Source organism: Serinus canaria, chromosome 1A (genome assembly GCF_022539315.1).
Source record: "Serinus canaria isolate serCan28SL12 chromosome 1A, serCan2020, whole genome shotgun sequence".
NCBI classification, from domain to species: domain Eukaryota; kingdom Metazoa; phylum Chordata; class Aves; order Passeriformes; family Fringillidae; genus Serinus; species Serinus canaria.
In genome coordinates, this window is record NC_066314.1 from 47,353,819 (window position 1) to 47,369,183 (window position 15,365).

General features: G+C 43.8%; 2 protein-coding genes and 1 non-coding gene across 5 annotated transcripts in view; all 3 read left to right on the plus strand.

Moving 5' to 3' along the window:
* Positions 1-274: 274 nt before the first annotated feature.
* TRNAR-CCU (transfer RNA arginine (anticodon CCU)) lies at positions 275-347 on the plus strand. The gene has a single exon. It is a non-coding gene; the product is annotated as a tRNA-Arg (tRNA).
* A 379-nt stretch (positions 348-726) lies between these two features.
* Positions 727-1,276, plus strand: FMC1 (formation of mitochondrial complex V assembly factor 1 homolog). The gene is made up of 2 exons (XM_009086573.3): positions 727-925; positions 1,017-1,276. The coding sequence occupies exons 1-2, from the start codon at positions 797-799 to the stop codon at positions 1,209-1,211; spliced, it is 324 nt and encodes a 107-aa protein (XP_009084821.1). The 5' UTR covers positions 727-796; the 3' UTR covers positions 1,212-1,276.
* Positions 1,277-3,543: 2,267 nt separating this feature from the next.
* Positions 3,544-15,365, plus strand: part of LUC7L2 (LUC7 like 2, pre-mRNA splicing factor) — a 30,085-nt gene continuing 18,263 nt past the window's right edge. For 2 of the 3 annotated variants that reach the window (XM_009086569.3, XM_018910011.2), the window contains exons 1-2: positions 3,544-3,910; positions 14,386-14,480. In XM_009086569.3, the coding sequence (XP_009084817.1) occupies positions 3,850-3,910; positions 14,386-14,480 (156 nt within the window). In that variant the 5' untranslated portion in view covers positions 3,544-3,849. Of the gene's footprint in view, positions 3,911-12,690; positions 12,709-14,385; positions 14,481-15,365 lie in introns of those variants that run through there. The other variant, XM_030237915.2, reaches the window with a different exon arrangement.

Below are 15,365 nucleotides of genomic sequence, written 5' to 3' on the forward strand. Positions count from 1 at the left end.
AGGGTGACACTGTGTGCAAAGACCAGCGCTTACAAACCGCCAAAGGGTCGGTATGGAAGGGAGCGCTTCCCTGTGGGAACACAGCGTTTTGCCCAGGCACAGCCTCGCAACGCCATTGAGGGACCTCGGCCCCGCCTGGCCCCGGCTCCCAGGGGGCCGCGCGGGACCGCGCCGGGCGATGCCGCCCAATCACGGGCCTCCAATACATGCCATAAAAGGAAAGGGGGCTGGGATAGTAGTTAAGTAAGTACACAGACAACACTTTCTCGCGGCAGCCCCAGTGGCCTAATGGATAAGGCATTGGCCTCCTAAGCCAGGGATTGTGGGTTCGAGTCCCATCTGGGGTGGGTTTTTTTTTTTTTGGCACTCGAACCGCGCCGCTTATTCTGACGTCTGTAGGCCGCTGGCTGTCTCAGGTCTACGGCTCCTGGGCTTCTTCCTGGGCGTCCCCTTCTGGCTCCAGCGGGACCCGAAGCGCCTTTTAAACGGAGAGCCCAGAAACTGGCGGGGACGCGCCCGCAGCCCAAGCCGGTTTCCTGCCGTATGATGCGCCTCTCGGACGGCTCCCGGTGCTCCCGCTCCGTTACCACAGGCTGGCTACGAGGCGTAGAGCCCAGGCCTCGGCGCTCGACCCCCGGCACTTGACCACCGCCGACTGCAATGGCGGAGGAGGGCGGCAGAGAGTAGGAGGAGGCGATCGTTCGCTCGGCGCTCGACTGCCCGCACTGCCGGGGCGCGAGGGCGAGGCCCGGCGGCCGCCCTCGATTGGCCGGCACGCCGGCGCGCGGCTCGGAAAATGGCGGCTCTGGGAGCCCCGCTGCGGACCTTGCGCGCGCTTCTGCGCGAGCTGCGCCACGCCGCCGGCCGCTCCTATCGCGACAGCCCCGCCTATCGGCACGTGCTCGCGGCCTTCCGCGCGCACCGGGTACGCGCGGCCTTCCCCTCCCCGCCTCCTCCCCGGCAGCCCCCGGGGCTCGGCGAGGCTCCGGGGTCGTCCTGACCGCCGCTCTCCGCAGGTGACCAGCGAGAAGCTGTGCCGGGCCCAGCAGGAGCTGCACTTCCAGGCCGCCACCTACCTGTGCCTGCTCCGCAGCGTCCGCGAGCACGAAGCCCTGCACCGCGAGTACCACGGCAGGGGCGAGCGCTCCCCCCAGGAGGTCGCCGGACTGGTGGGCTTCAGACTGCCTCAGCAGCCGGGAGGGAAGGGCTGAGACGGGCCTGCTGTGCTCAATGTTTATTTCTCAATAAATAAATATCCTAGAGCTACAGGAATGGGCTGGGGTCTCTAGCAGGTGTCTTTTGTCAATTTTAGGTTATGGTGTGAAAGGCGCAACTGGGGACAGCCACCCCCCTCTGCCTTTATCAGGCTTCCCAGACACCCACCCCGACCTTGTGAATGTGTGTTATGACGGGCACCCTTCCAAGGGTTGGCAGAGAGGTTGTTTGTAGTGGGAAAACACGTCAGCCTTCACTGATTAACTGCTTGTCCAAGGGGTGACTGGGGTTCGTGGTTCCCCCACGTGGTTCAAAAGCGGTAGGTGAGAGAATTTGTCCGGTGTTTACTGCAGCGCTTCCCAGCGATGTTCTGTGTATGTGGAATTCCCTACTCTCCCAAGAACAAAGGTCTCTTCTGTGAGACCTCCTTCTCTCATCTCTGGTGAGCACTACAGTAGCACAAACCTCTTCCACCTTAAAAGATTTTTTTGGTTTTTACGGTGGTGGTGAGTGAGCCGTAGCGATTCAGAGAGAGGAATTCTTAATGAGTTCCATGTTTCTCCCTGTCCCTGAGAAGTTGACTGTGCGACTGCCGCCTTCCTGTGCTTCCCTCTCCCTCTGAATCTCAGAGAAGCTGAGGGGAACTGGCTGTAGCCAGTCACAGGAGGCACAAAAACGGGACTGCGTTTTCTCGCTCACCTCACAAATCCGGAGCAGTGACTTTCTTTTTATAAAAGGCCTTGAATTGTTGCTGTTAACAGGAGAGTGTTGAATTGTGTGCAAGATATGTAAGAAATCTATAACAAGAATGAGTGGCTAAAAATATGTTTATCTGGGGAGAAGCCTGAAGCAATTCTAAGAAAATTAGAGTGTGTTTGTTGGTTTTTTTTTACTGTCAGGGAAAATGGTGTCCTGTCAGAAAAGCATTGCAAAGAGAATCAGTTCATCTAAGTCTACCAATTCCTTCCCCTGAATTTAAAACTTGGGGATGGTTTAATCCCCACCGTATAGTGGATAGGCACAGCAGATTCTTAAAACAGGGAAAATTTGGGCTGCTTAGGGAAGGCAAGGAGATGTGAACTACAAGTTTTATGGTTCTGTTGACCAGAATTCCAGTTTCACAGCGTCTCAGTAGTTAAATGGTGGGTTTTCTTTGAAAGCCTTGATATAATGGGTGGAAAAGTATTAACCTATTTTCAGCACAGTAGATCAGAGTTGTGGGATGTCACCACACACTGAGAATGGGTGTGACACACTGCTTGTTCAGCATTATTTAATGAAAACTGCTACATTCTATATCATATTGCTTGAGAATGGAAATTAAAAAAAAATTAAAAATAAGAAAAAAGCGATCATTTGGCCAGACAGAGATACTCTTTAAAGAGCAGAAGGAAATAAAGTGTGGATGGTGTTGGTGTAAATAGTCACTAAAATTTCTCAATTTCCCCTAAGCATACCAAGGTACTAAACAGACACTTCTAACAAGCACTGGTGACTCTTCCATTTACTTCCCCTTCAATCCAACTAACAAAGTAAATTTAGTAAATTTTGATTACTAACAAAGTAAATTTTTTAAAGAAAAAGCAAAGCCAGGACATAGTCTTATTAGCTGAAGAGCACTGAATCTTTTCCTGAATGTGTTCCAGAAGAGCATCTTCTCTGCAAGTCCTTTTGAAATACAGATAATTGGGGTGAGGGGGGTTATTGTTAGGGGAGGATGCGTATGGCCCTTTTTCACTCATATGGAGCTAACCTTGAACACGACAACCCTTGTGGACGATTGCAACTGATCTTTGTGACGGATTTTGGGCACTAGATGGCAACACGACGGTTGACACAGGAAGAGTCACAACATGCAGGGGTTAGAATGGGTAATTTTTTTTTAATGGATTTTGGCGCCCTGTAAGTTGCATTATCAGCTACACGTGCCGATAGCCTCAGTTTTAAGGGAGGTTCTCCAGTTAGCGGGGTATTACAGTGACTCCTCTCACCACGACTGTCCCCGGCACATGAGGGAAGCAGGGGTTCGTGGCAGTGGCGCTGCACGTCAGCTCCCAAACGGGAGCTGTCTCCACGCTGCGCTCCCGGGGCCGCGCGGGACCCCAGCCCCGCCCAGCGCCACCGCTGACCCGGAGACCGTGACGTCACACCGGCCACGCGGGCCTTCCTAGCCAATCAGCGCGCCCCCAAGGCCCAGCCCGGCGGCCCAATCAGAAACTTCGCCGCGTGGTGCGTCACTGGCCGAGCGGCGCTGGCTGTGGCCAATGGGCGAGCGCCGAGGCCCGTCCGTGCTGACGTCGCGGAGCGGACGAAGGAGCGCAAGGCGCGTGCGCGTGGGTTTCCGTTCCCGCCGGCGCGCGAGCGTGGCGGGCGCGGGAGGGAGCGGGCGTAGGGGCGCCTGTGGGGGCGCGAGGCGGCGGCACCGGCTCCGGCACGAAGCGAGTTTCCCGCTCCGCTTCCCACCGGGAAAGCCGAGCAGGGAAAGCGCCCGCTCTCTTCCTCCCCCCGCGGCGGCGGGGGAGCGGCCCCGCCCGTGACGCGAGGGGCAGGGCCGAGCGCCCGCCGCGCCTCGGGCCTTGTAGGCCGCTGTCGGCGTGACTCGGCCGGGCCGCGCCGGCCCCCCCGGTGCTCAAGATGTCGGCGCAGGCTCAGATGCGCGCCATGCTGGACCAGCTCATGGGCACGTCCCGGGACGGTAAGTGCCTCCCCGGCCGTGGTGGGGCGGGAAGGAGGGGGCGGAGCCGCCGCAGCCCCGGAGGTCACGGCGGTACCGGGCGGGCCGTGCGGTGTTCACCGTGATTGGCAGGCACGAGGCCCGTTGTTCGCACCCCCCGCAGGGCGGGGCTGCCGGGACCGTCAGCGGCGGGGTGGGGGGAGCCGGGCACCGCCTCCCCCGCGGAGCTGGCGGCGCCGGGTGCTGTCCGGGTGGCCGCGCTGACGGTGCTGCTGCTACTGGAGATCCGCTCCTGGCGGTGTCCGCGGCGCGCAGCCTTTCCGCCCGGTCACCGTACAGGGGCACGCTTGCGAGATTCTGATCATCGAAGGGAGGACATAGCGAGTCAAAAAAATCCCCCCAGACCACCAGCCCCTTCGGTAGAGCAGGGTGGGGTTTTGTGTCGTTAAAGATTTGTCTAAATTCTGGCCCGAACCATCGTGTTAGCCAGCAGGCGGGTATGGCTGTCGCTTTCTGAAAGGCAATGTGAGATTGACCCAAGTGGACAAACTCTTTTAAAAACAAGCGCCCTAATCAGCCAAGTAAGCGCTTAACGTCTGGAGGCAGTCATACCCAGAGCGAGACAGGAGATGTACGGTCAGGTTTCGGATCGCTCTGCGATCACACAGTGGACAGTATGTCTGCGTAAAGCTTTCTGTAGTTTTTGTCGGGGTGCATGGCGACCAGCTTGAAAGTGTGAACTGGCACTCGCCCATAAATCCAGGTAGTTGCGGGGGCTGCTAGACAAGAGCAGTTCCGCTTAGGCTGTGCAGTTCTTAACTTGCAAACAAGAGAATTCTGCACCCGAGGGTAGGCAGCAATTAGAGATAATTTACATGTTCTGCATGTGGTACTCATACTCAGTCTGTACTCACTCTTGCAGACGTGTTATGTTTGTGGAAGCTTCGTGTTGAATTAACGGTTACCCGTTTCCCCGTGCAGCGAGTAGGATGTGGGAAGTGGGACATACCTTGTATGTCCTGATCATCTCTCCGTACCAGGCTAATGTGAAATGACAGCTTCTTTTAGTGTAATCTAGAATTTCGAAAAATGTAACTGGTTTACGCATACTCCTTGTATTGTGAATGCTTTCTGCTGCGTTCTGAATCACTGTTCTGCAAAAATTGTCTTCCAGAGTAAGGCTGTTTAGTGAGTTGTCATCATACAGGATCTAATTTGGGGTGGTTTTGTCTTGCTCCAGAAGATTTTCCAATGCTTCCTGTTGTGGCTGTGTATGTCTGAGAGCCTGGCAAAGTAACATTGTGCTTATGGAACTCAAGTCTTCCCAGTGTTGGCTCCTAGATCGCTGTCTCAGTGCTACCCTAACACTACACAGAAGGTTTAAGGGGGGTGGAGGAGCTGTTTCAGTTTCTGAAGGTATTTTCTGTTGGATGGTGGGAGAAGAGTGTCATTTACTTGAGACAGCTGTCCAAAAATGTGAAGTGACTAAAATCTAAACCAAGAAGAGCCATTTCAGGCTGTATTTTCTCTGGCTGTGTAAGAAGGCAGTTGTTGTATTGATAATTGTATTCCTCCCCTCCTGCTCACCCTGTAATTCCTAAACCACATGTGCTGAACTGTTCAGAAACTAAATGGCTAGAGAGGAAGCATTTAAATAAAATGGGCAGGATGGGGAAGGATAAGGAAAAAAGACGATTTGTAAAGCTGGCTTCCATGGCTGAATTGAGGAACTCTGTGTAACACCATTCTAGTTAAAAAAAAAAAAAGTCCAGTGGAGCTGGAGCATCAGCATCATTTATACTGAATTGTACACAGGGATTGAAAATGGACCTTTTTTGGCAGAGCTGGTACGTAGTAAATCCAAGGCCAGGCTCAAGGTCATTGAAATATTGCTAACCTTGAGAATAGTGGGGTTTGGGGTCGTTAGGTTTTTTTATATTCCTGTTACCTTTGACAAATAGTCAATTTCTGTTAACATCCAGATTTTAGCTTTTCATTAGAATGTGTCAATTTTTAAATTTCTTAGTAGATCAGAACTTTAATTTCACCACTTGTCCCCATTGCCTTTGATTTTGCTCTCCCTGGCAACACATTGGAATTTAAAATGCAATAGAGTTTCTGTAAAAATTATCTTTCTTGGGCAATGTTTTTGTTTTATGCTGTTCAATATTACCAAAGTGCTTTTTAATTTTATGCTTTACAAAGTCTGGCAGGTATTTTTGTCTTGTTCAGGGTTTTTTTGAGAAGCCTAGAATGTAAAGGTTTAAAAATCTTTCCTGTTTTAAAAAAGGTAGATCAAACATTTGATAGAATGTGGGAATAGAAAAAACTCAGAGGTAAATTTAAAACCAGCGGCCGTGCCTGAATACATGTAGGGGTTTTTTTTGTTTGGTTTTTTTTTTTTTTTTTTTTTTTCCTTTTCGGTTATAGTATCATTTGTAGAAAATATGAACATGCTCTGAAAATTATTTTGAAAATTCCATAGTCAGATGCTCAAACATGGTTTCAGGAGGTGAGCTGTAGGCTGTAATTTGTGGGACAATGTGCACACTCATTATGACTGGCGTCCCTAGGGTCAGAAAGGAAAAGCCTGGAAGGTGTAGTGATTAAGTGTTTTTATAGATTTGCTGTTCAGCTCTGAGAACACCTAGAAAGCACAGTTCTGTATTGATCACAGTGATTCAGAAAATACCCACTAAGCTGTAAGAATATTAATGAAAAATCATCTGTGCTAGACGGGAGACTTCTCTTGTCAAACGGGGCTGCCCAGCATGCGGCCACCCAGGAGCAGGTGTGCTGCTCCAGGCCTGTCCCTAGCTGTACCCTTTCCCAGAAGGCCCTCTGCTTGTGGGCGGGGACAGCTGAGAGCTTCCCCACTTCCTTGGCAGCCTGCTGCCTCCCTTGGCTGAGTTTCGGCAGCAGGATGGCTGCACTTGCAGTCACAGGGCATAGCTGGCTGGCTGGTACCTGCCAGGATGTGGGGTTGGTAGCCTCTTGGCAGCTGCCAGGCCCAGTGCTCCCTGCCTGCCTTTGCTCATGTGACAGACACCTGACAGAGAGTGGAACTGTGGGGACTTGGCTGGTGCTTCTCAGGACTTGCCAGTGAGTTGCTGTTCTTAGAATACATTTGGGTTAACTGAAACGCAGTTGTGTTGGTGATGTCAATACAAAGAAATGTCTGAATGGCAGGAGTGGTTCTTTTACACATCTGGGAAAAACATTTATTAATTCTTATTTAAAAGCACGTGGGTTTTTTAAAATACATTGCATATTACACACTTCTCTGACAAGTGGAAAGCTGAATTGGATGTGAACTGTGCCAAAATTTAAAAAAAAAAAAAGTATCTTTGATTTTGATGCTGGTAAAAAGCTGGGCTTTTTTAATATAGTCATGACTGCAGGCTGAAAAAAATCTCTGAAATGGCTTTCCAAGTACTGATAACTTGCCATACCTAGAGAGGCTTTAAATATAAATTACTGAATATATAATCTGGGTTTTCCAAATATTAAGAAATAAATAGTGCTGAAAACCAGGTGCTAATCTTACATGCTTATATAATACTGATTTTGGTTTAGTTGTTTTTTTGTTTTTTTTTTTTTACTGCAAACACTTGAACTAAAAGAGTTTTTATTCCATATATCAATCTTTAAAAGGTTAGTTCAAGTTGAATTTTTTGTTGTTGACCAGAGCTGTAGAAACTTGTCATTTGGAACTACATAGCACATAGAAAAGTATTACTCTTATTTTTTAAAATACTGGTTTTGAACTGTAAAGTTGAGTAAGCTTTTTTTAATAGTACACTTAGGTAAACCCTGCTTTTGCCATCCCTTCTCGAGAAAACAGGAGTGAACCTTACAGATAGGATCATAACTATAAATTGAGTCATTTCCAAATTAACTGAAATGTTAAGAATTTATATTAGTATCCCCAGGTTTGGGTATATTTCCATAATATAGTTTAAATGAGCAAAGATTGAAAACTTTTCTGAAAAAGGCCTGATGAGGAGAATCCCATTTAATCGTGAATCAGTTTATCTTGCCCAAGTGTTTCATTTTCCACCAGGTCAGTCATGTCCTTGCCTTGCTGCAGGAGTGAATGCTGGATTCAGCCTGAGGAGCTGGTTGGAAGCAGAGGGTGAAGCAGGATCATTACTTGTGACAGTAGTGCAGACACAGCAGATCCCAATGGCCCTGGTGCCACACAACATCTTGAAGCTGCTGAGACTCGACTATTGCAAAGAAATTTGATAGTGGTTTGCATTTTTAAAATAATTGCCACCACTTCAAAATTAGACCACAGTCTAGAAATATGAAAATCTAGCAAAGTTAATTAGATTCTTGTCTTGGTTTGGAAAGATAGGAGCCTGCTAAGGAAGGCAGGAGCCTCCCCTGAAATGGAAAATGTAAACCCCCCCTCCAAATTGCTATAAATTTTAAATTAAGAGGCTCTTAGGAAAAAAAAATGGGAGCAGGAAACAACCGTTCTTTAATAGGGAAGAAAATAAAATTATAAAATAAGCAATGCAGTAAACTAAAACAACACTGACAGAGTCAGAACACAGCCTTATGCCCTGTTGGTCAGGGTGTTGGTAGCAGTCCAGTTGGAATTGTGGCTGCAGTCCTCCTGGAGTGTCAGGTGTGGTTCTGTTGGAGCAGGGATCCTGTAGAAGAGGGTGTAGTCTTCCTCTGAAGACCCAGTGGAAGAAGAGGCAGATGCTGTTCCTCTGGGATATCCAGTGGAGAAGCCGTGCTGGTATTCCAGAATCTCCAGATTATATCTTGATAGGAATGCTTGGCTCCTCCTTCTGGGCAGAGCATCTCACAGTGGGGTGTTCTAGTTCTTATCAGTCATGCAGTGACATTCAATAGCCTGTCATCAGCAGATGTCCCCTGAGGAGGGAGGAGTGGTTGTGGAAGAGATAAGGAAAACTGCCCACTTAACAGAAGACAACTGCCACACAGATGGCAAACAGAACACATCTTGCCTTGCAATCTGGGACAGTTCTCTTAAGAAACAGGTGAATTTGTGCATGCTTCTGAGACTGTGATCAGGAAAAGGTTCTCCCAAGCATCTTAACAAATACTGTGCTATGTGACTAGCAGAAAAATCTCCAGAGCCTTTAGACAGAAGTATGTATTGAAGTGCCAGTCAGCACCTCCTTTTGCTTCACCTGCTAGCTTTTTGAGCTGAGCTGCTGTGTTTGAAGTCTTAGGGTCAGTTCTTCAGCTGTTACTAGCAAACACACTTTTCTTGTTGTAGATCATCATCTTCTACCTTTGAAGCTTATAATACCCCTTTTGCATCTGTTCACATCCTGACTGGCTTTTCTGGGTTATGCTTCAGTTATCCTTAGCAGTGGTGTTAGTAATGTGTGACTTTTCTGTCCTTGTTTTGAAGGAATTGAAGTGACACTGCTGTGCTTGTTTTACTCATCCAGTGTTTGGTGGCACACTTTGTATGCTAACAGAGGTGAAATCTAGAACTTGTAACCTATTTTCTAATTTCTTTGTTTCAGTATGGGATTATTGAAGAATTTAGTATGGGATTATTGTCTACTTAACAATAGGTGGAGGGTTTATGTTGCTATTTGCAGGGTTAGGTAGATTTTGGTTTCCACTTTGCTTCGTGCTTGGAGGTAGAAGGTGGTATGTGTGTTCAAACTTTGATAGATCACTGTTGAGGATTTTGTAGCCATTTTGGGTAGCTTCAGGCTGAGAGCCAGGCTAGGGAGCCAAGAGCCTCTTCCAAGAGCTCTGCTGTCAAATAAAGAGCAGCAGCAAAGGCAGAGAAAAATATCTCATATACAGGAATTTCTGCAAAACCTCCCCAAAATGTTGAACTGAAATTGGCTCAGAAATCTGAAAGTAGTCATAACACATGAACTTTATGAAAAGCTGCTTTATTTGTGTTCCAGGACAATTTGTCAATCAGGGTAGATCAGGTTTTAAGAGCAATGACTGTGTTTAGTGAATTATCTGTATTTTCTGGCTTTGTTATAAAGTTCAGATAGTTAGGCCTTAAAAATGATGGGAACAGTGAAGAATTTGAGGAATTATTCTCTACTTGGGATGCTGTCTAAAATGTCATTTATGAAGAAGCAAATGGGCATATTCATACCTCAAGGAAAACCATTCCTGTATTTGTTCGACTTATAATGCGTTAGCTAGAGGATGCTCTCATTATAGTCTGCATTCATTAGTGTTGCTTCAGTCATGGTGTAAAACAGAAGCAGTCCTGGTTAGCAATATGTATTATTTTAAAAGTGTTAGGATCAGGACATGTCCAGTGTTAGTGAGAAGAGGACCAGAATTAGCTGCCCATTCACTGTGCAGCTGGAACAGGATCTTCTGTGCCTGCATAAGCCTCAGTTAAATAATGGTGTTGTATACTAGTTAGACAGGGCTTGCTTTGCGGGTGGAATTTGATACACAGTTTTTAACACATACTCCACCCTGCTGAATAAAGCTTTCAGAGTCCCTTTCCAACATGTTGGGACTCATGCTTCAAAAATTTGAGTGGAAAGTTAACCATTTTTTGTTGCTGAATCTTAGTTCAGGAAGTCAACAGCAGGAAAATGAAAATTCGCTTTGTTTCCTTTGCATGGATTGCACCAGTGGTTTACAATTAGAGGTTACAGTTGGATTATAAAGGGTAATTCTCACCAGTGCTCTGGGATTGTTGACAGTAGTGTATTAGGGTACATAAGACTAGAAGAGATGCTGGATGAAAGAAGTCATTGTTATGATTGTGTTACTATGCTAAGCATTGTTGATCATTAGTGCTCCTTCTGCTGGTTTGTCATTAAAATATACTGAACAATGACATTGTGGTGGCCTGCTAATAGATTAGACTTGGGAGTTCAGAGTGAATTGTGTAGTACAAGTGCACATTGTAAGTTTAATTTCTGGATGTTTTGTAATCAGGAGTATGCACTGGTCTTAAATATTGATGTTAATTTTGTAGTCAGTACGTTTTATATGAAATAGAAAATTTCCTTTAGAAAGTTTACATTACTGCCATAATCTCTTGAATATTTGTATATCTAGTGTGCAGTTTCCTTATGGTTGTAAAGGATATGAAATGTGCAAGTATAGAAGTTTCCTTGGTGTTTTGCTTTTTTTCTTTTCAGTTCTGTTTCAAAGTTCTCTGTTTACTGGGAAAGTAATCTCTTAGTGAAATGTGGTTTGGGACAGGTACTTTCAGTAAAATTAAAGCTGATGCTTCTTGGGGAAAATTTAATTTATCTTTTCTCCATATAAATTTTATCAACCATATGAGTTTTCTTTTAGTGGAAAAAATCGAATTCGAAACACAGGGATGGCTTACAGTAATAGATGTTGACTCCTGTAATGCCCTGGTAAATTACTTTCATTTCTGTAATGAGCATAAGTCTGAAAGATCAAGTAGTTGAATATTGTGCTATTCTTCAGAGGCAGAGTTAAATAAACTGCTATTCTGAGCTGATTTAATTATTTACCTATTAAAATAGAATTTGTAATAAGGTCTGAAATATCAGTGATCGTGTCCTCTTTATAGATGTTCAAGAACACTACTTAAACTTAGGTGGCTGCAGCTACTTGGTGCCTGGGTATATTACTTTCTTATTACAGAATATATAAAGCTTTTTTTTTTATATATATACTTATTATTTAGATATTTAGTATTCGCTTGTTTGTTTGACCATACAAAGTTTGACAAGCAGAAGTAGTGTCTTGGTTACCTGCTGTACTGCAGACATCCTTGTCTTAAGAACACATCTGTTTGTGTTGTTTTAGTTCTTAGAAGGCATCTGCATAAATCTAATTTGCTGTTGTAGGCAGAGTGTCAGGTGCAGAGTGGATCCACAGATTTTATTCTTCCCTCCCCCCCTCAGCAACTTGTGTAGATCCCAGGCCATCACCCTCACAAGATGATTTGTCTGTAGGTCAGCAGCAGAATAAATCTTCTGTCTTTGCCAAAAGGTGTGCACTGTTTAGGAATATTGGAGCTCACAAAATTCATGAAGAAATAAAAGCATTTTCTTTTGAGGCTGTCAGACTTATAAATGAACTGCCAGAGGGACACAACAGTCGGTCACTGTTAGAATGTGATATTTGACACCTTTTTTTTAATAAACTTTTCCTTCTGAAACAGCATATATTAAAAAGAAATGCAAATGTATAAAATTGCTTTTTGTAGAAAAAAAATGTAGATACCCCAATGATATTTGTAAGGGAACCTTTCTAAAAGTTTTTAAAACGCTTAAATAAAGGCGCAGTGCAGAAAGAATAAAAGTTTAAAATACAAATACAAATGTGTAAAGTATTCTTGAGGCTGTTGTTGATCAGTTTCTGCCACTTTTTTTTTTTCCCCTATGCTGTTTTCCTCAGGTTGGTAATTGTGATTATCATTCTAGCCACTTTGATGAAAAAGGACTATATTTCAGCTGTATATCAGTACCTAGTTGTGATAGAGGTGTGAAAAAAGGTATTTGGAGGTAATGTCTGTGAAAATACTATTTGCGAACTTTACTTAAGGAACATGAGTCTTTCAGCAATTTTCTGGTCTTGGTAGCTCCTTGACTCCTATGGCTATTAGGCCATCAGCTTTGGGGTTTTTTTTTTTAAATACTTAATTTTGTTGATGTGTCTTTATATAGAAGAATCTTTACAGTCAACATGTATTTCTAGATGCTGTGTTAAAATTGCTGGCAGAGTCTATTTTTCTATACAAACTGAACAATCTGGCCCCTTGTTTTATTTATAAAGGTTCAATGTATCTTTGCCTGCCTACATCAATCTGCAAGGGAGTGTCAGAAAGGCCCCGCATTCGCCGAGCCGTGAGTTATCAATAACTTTTCAGATGTGTTAATGAATGTGGAACAAACGCAGTTATGTGTTTAAAAAAATAAAGATCCACCTCCTAAAAAGAAAAAAAAAAAAAAGAGCAAAACTCTTTTCTGCAGTAGTAGGCATGATTATAAAGGGATTACTCTGAATTTTTAGTACTGTAAGTATAACCAAGCAGTAAGGTTGCCCTCTAGAAAACCTATTGTTGAACTGCTTTGAAGCTTTTTGGTGTGTGGGTTACAGGCTTTACCTCTTGTATTCTGCAGGCAAATTAAGCATGTGTTGTTTATGAAAGCTTTTGTTTATTTAATAAATTGAAACATGCCCATCTGAAAATGTTATATATTAGCATCCTGTACATAGAACGGATATTTTAAATCTGATTACATAGTAATAAGAAAGGTTTGACTAAAATGATACAGGTTTTTTATTCCTCTCTGTTGTAGTTAACCTCAGTAGTGAATATGGCTTCTTGAATTGTTTAAGAGATTCAAATCTAGAAGTTTAGAGTTTCAAATCATGAAGCCATTTAAAAAAATCTGAATAACTGCAAAATGTATCTACGCTCTAAAATATTTTATGAAATGGAAGCGGCTGCTATCTGAGGTCACTGTATGTCATTTTTTCTCCCAGCAGCTCTTTCTGCTTGAGTAATTCACCAGTAGGTTTTCAATTATAAGAGATGATGTCAAATTATGTTAAAAAAAAAAAAAGGCTGCATCCTTAGAGAGATTGAGGTGTTTTATCATGCCTGTGTCTTAACAAGAAGAGAGCCATTGCAGTGATTTCTCTTCTGAATTTCAAACAGTGACAATTATTTTACTCAGAGGGAGACGTGTTCAGCCCTCATCCCCAGAATACCAGCTGGTTACTTTGTTCTAAAGACTTCAGGTCTTGCTCCGGGAAGGGATTATTTAATCTTGCAATTGGACTTCAGTGTCTGGGCAGGTTGATGCTTCTGCTGATGCAGGAGCTCCAACCTGCCACAATGAAGATATAATTAAGATGTTCCAGCCCAACAAACAACACGTAGAAGAAAAAAGAAAAAGGTTTATCATATGGAGATATGCAAACACCTCTAAAATATTTTGCATATAGGCTATGCCTGTATGTTTGATTTTTTTTTTTCCAGGTTTGTAAGCATTTAAAATCATTCTTCTGCCAACTCTTTATGCTACTCCCATCAGATGTTAAAGGGTGCATTGCATCCAAGAGCAAAATCATAAAATGAGTATCAGGTGGGATTTGGTGAAGACTCTGTGTGTTTCATTTTGTGTTTATGAGGCTGCTTTGATATGCTAATTCTTGCATAGAAATATGTCACTATTTCATGCAAAGTCTGAACAGAGCATTATATAGCTCGTTTAACAAATGCTATTGTATCAAAGTGGTTTTAAGCTAATACTGACTTTCTGGTTTCAAGCACTTTTCCTGCTGCATTTTTGAAGGGGAAGTGTGAAAGGATTTTTAAATAGCATTATAGAGCATTAAAACACACATTTGTGGTTTTGGTGTTGTTTGACAAAGAAACATAGAGTGTTTTGAGTTCTAGTTTCCATAGACCTTCAGTATGTGACAGGGCGCTGTAACGCTTTGCATGTAACCTGCAGGACGCGTCTGACTGCCACGGATTTCTGACCTGGAATGTGCTGATTTCTATATTGCAGGTGACACCACCCGTCAGCGAATCAAATTCAGTGATGACCGAGTGTGCAAGAGCCACCTTCTCAACTGCTGCCCTCATGATGTGCTCTCTGGAACTGTATGTAGCTATATTTCATGTTTTATTTAGATAAGTGGAGAAATTGAGTTATATTTGTTCTTTGTAGTATTTCCTTAAATTTCATGGGTTTCAACGACTCTCTAGCACCCTCTGGTACTTCAGAGGAACTTTCACAAACAATTAATTTAATGGTTTTGAAGTTAATTTTTAGAATTCTTCTGTTCTACATGCTAATTATTACCTAAATTTCATTTACATGAAAAGCCACATAACGGATGTGAGTCGCGCTATAGCAGTGGCCGTACAGTGGTCCAGTTGCAAGTCACAGAAAGAAATAAATTATATTGTATGTGTTAGTTATAAAGTTAGTTTCTTAAAAATGTTATATGTATGTTATAGTGGGAAAGTATTCCACAGATGTATTTTTATAGAGAAGTACAGAGATTTTTCTCTCTTCAGAAATATTTTAATGAAAATAATTGAGAGTTCAAATAATTAAATTTCTAGAAGTTTAGATATGTTTAATATGATAGTGACACTTACTATACAATATACAGTTACTGTGCCATTGTCATAAATTCTAAAGCAATTTTAAAATCTCAGTTTATGGCCGATTAGTAACTTGTTTGACTTGGACATTTGTGCATTCTCTAGTAGAAGTTCCACTATGTGAGGATAGGAAACAAGGGGCTCTGACACAGGCCAGTAGCTTTGCTTTGTCAGTGAGCTTTACCTTGTGATCCATGTTTAAGGTAGCTTACTATTTTGTGAAAGGCAGGTGAGTAATATTTCATTGATTATTTGATCAAATGTTTTATGATTAGAATAATTAATAGTAGAGAGATACAGTATGATGATACAGAGTCCCATGTGCCTACTGTTCTTAATGCTGCTAGGGTAGCTTTTTTCACTCGTGTTGGCACA

Coding starts and splice junctions, on each gene's coding strand:
- FMC1 (XM_009086573.3), top strand. CDS start 797: ATGGCGGCTCTGGGAGCCCCGCTGCGGACCTTGCGCGCGCTTCTGCGC. Junction 926..1,016: donor CGGCCTTCCGCGCGCACCGG/GTACGCGCGGCC, acceptor CGCTCTCCGCAG/GTGACCAGCGAGAAGCTGTG.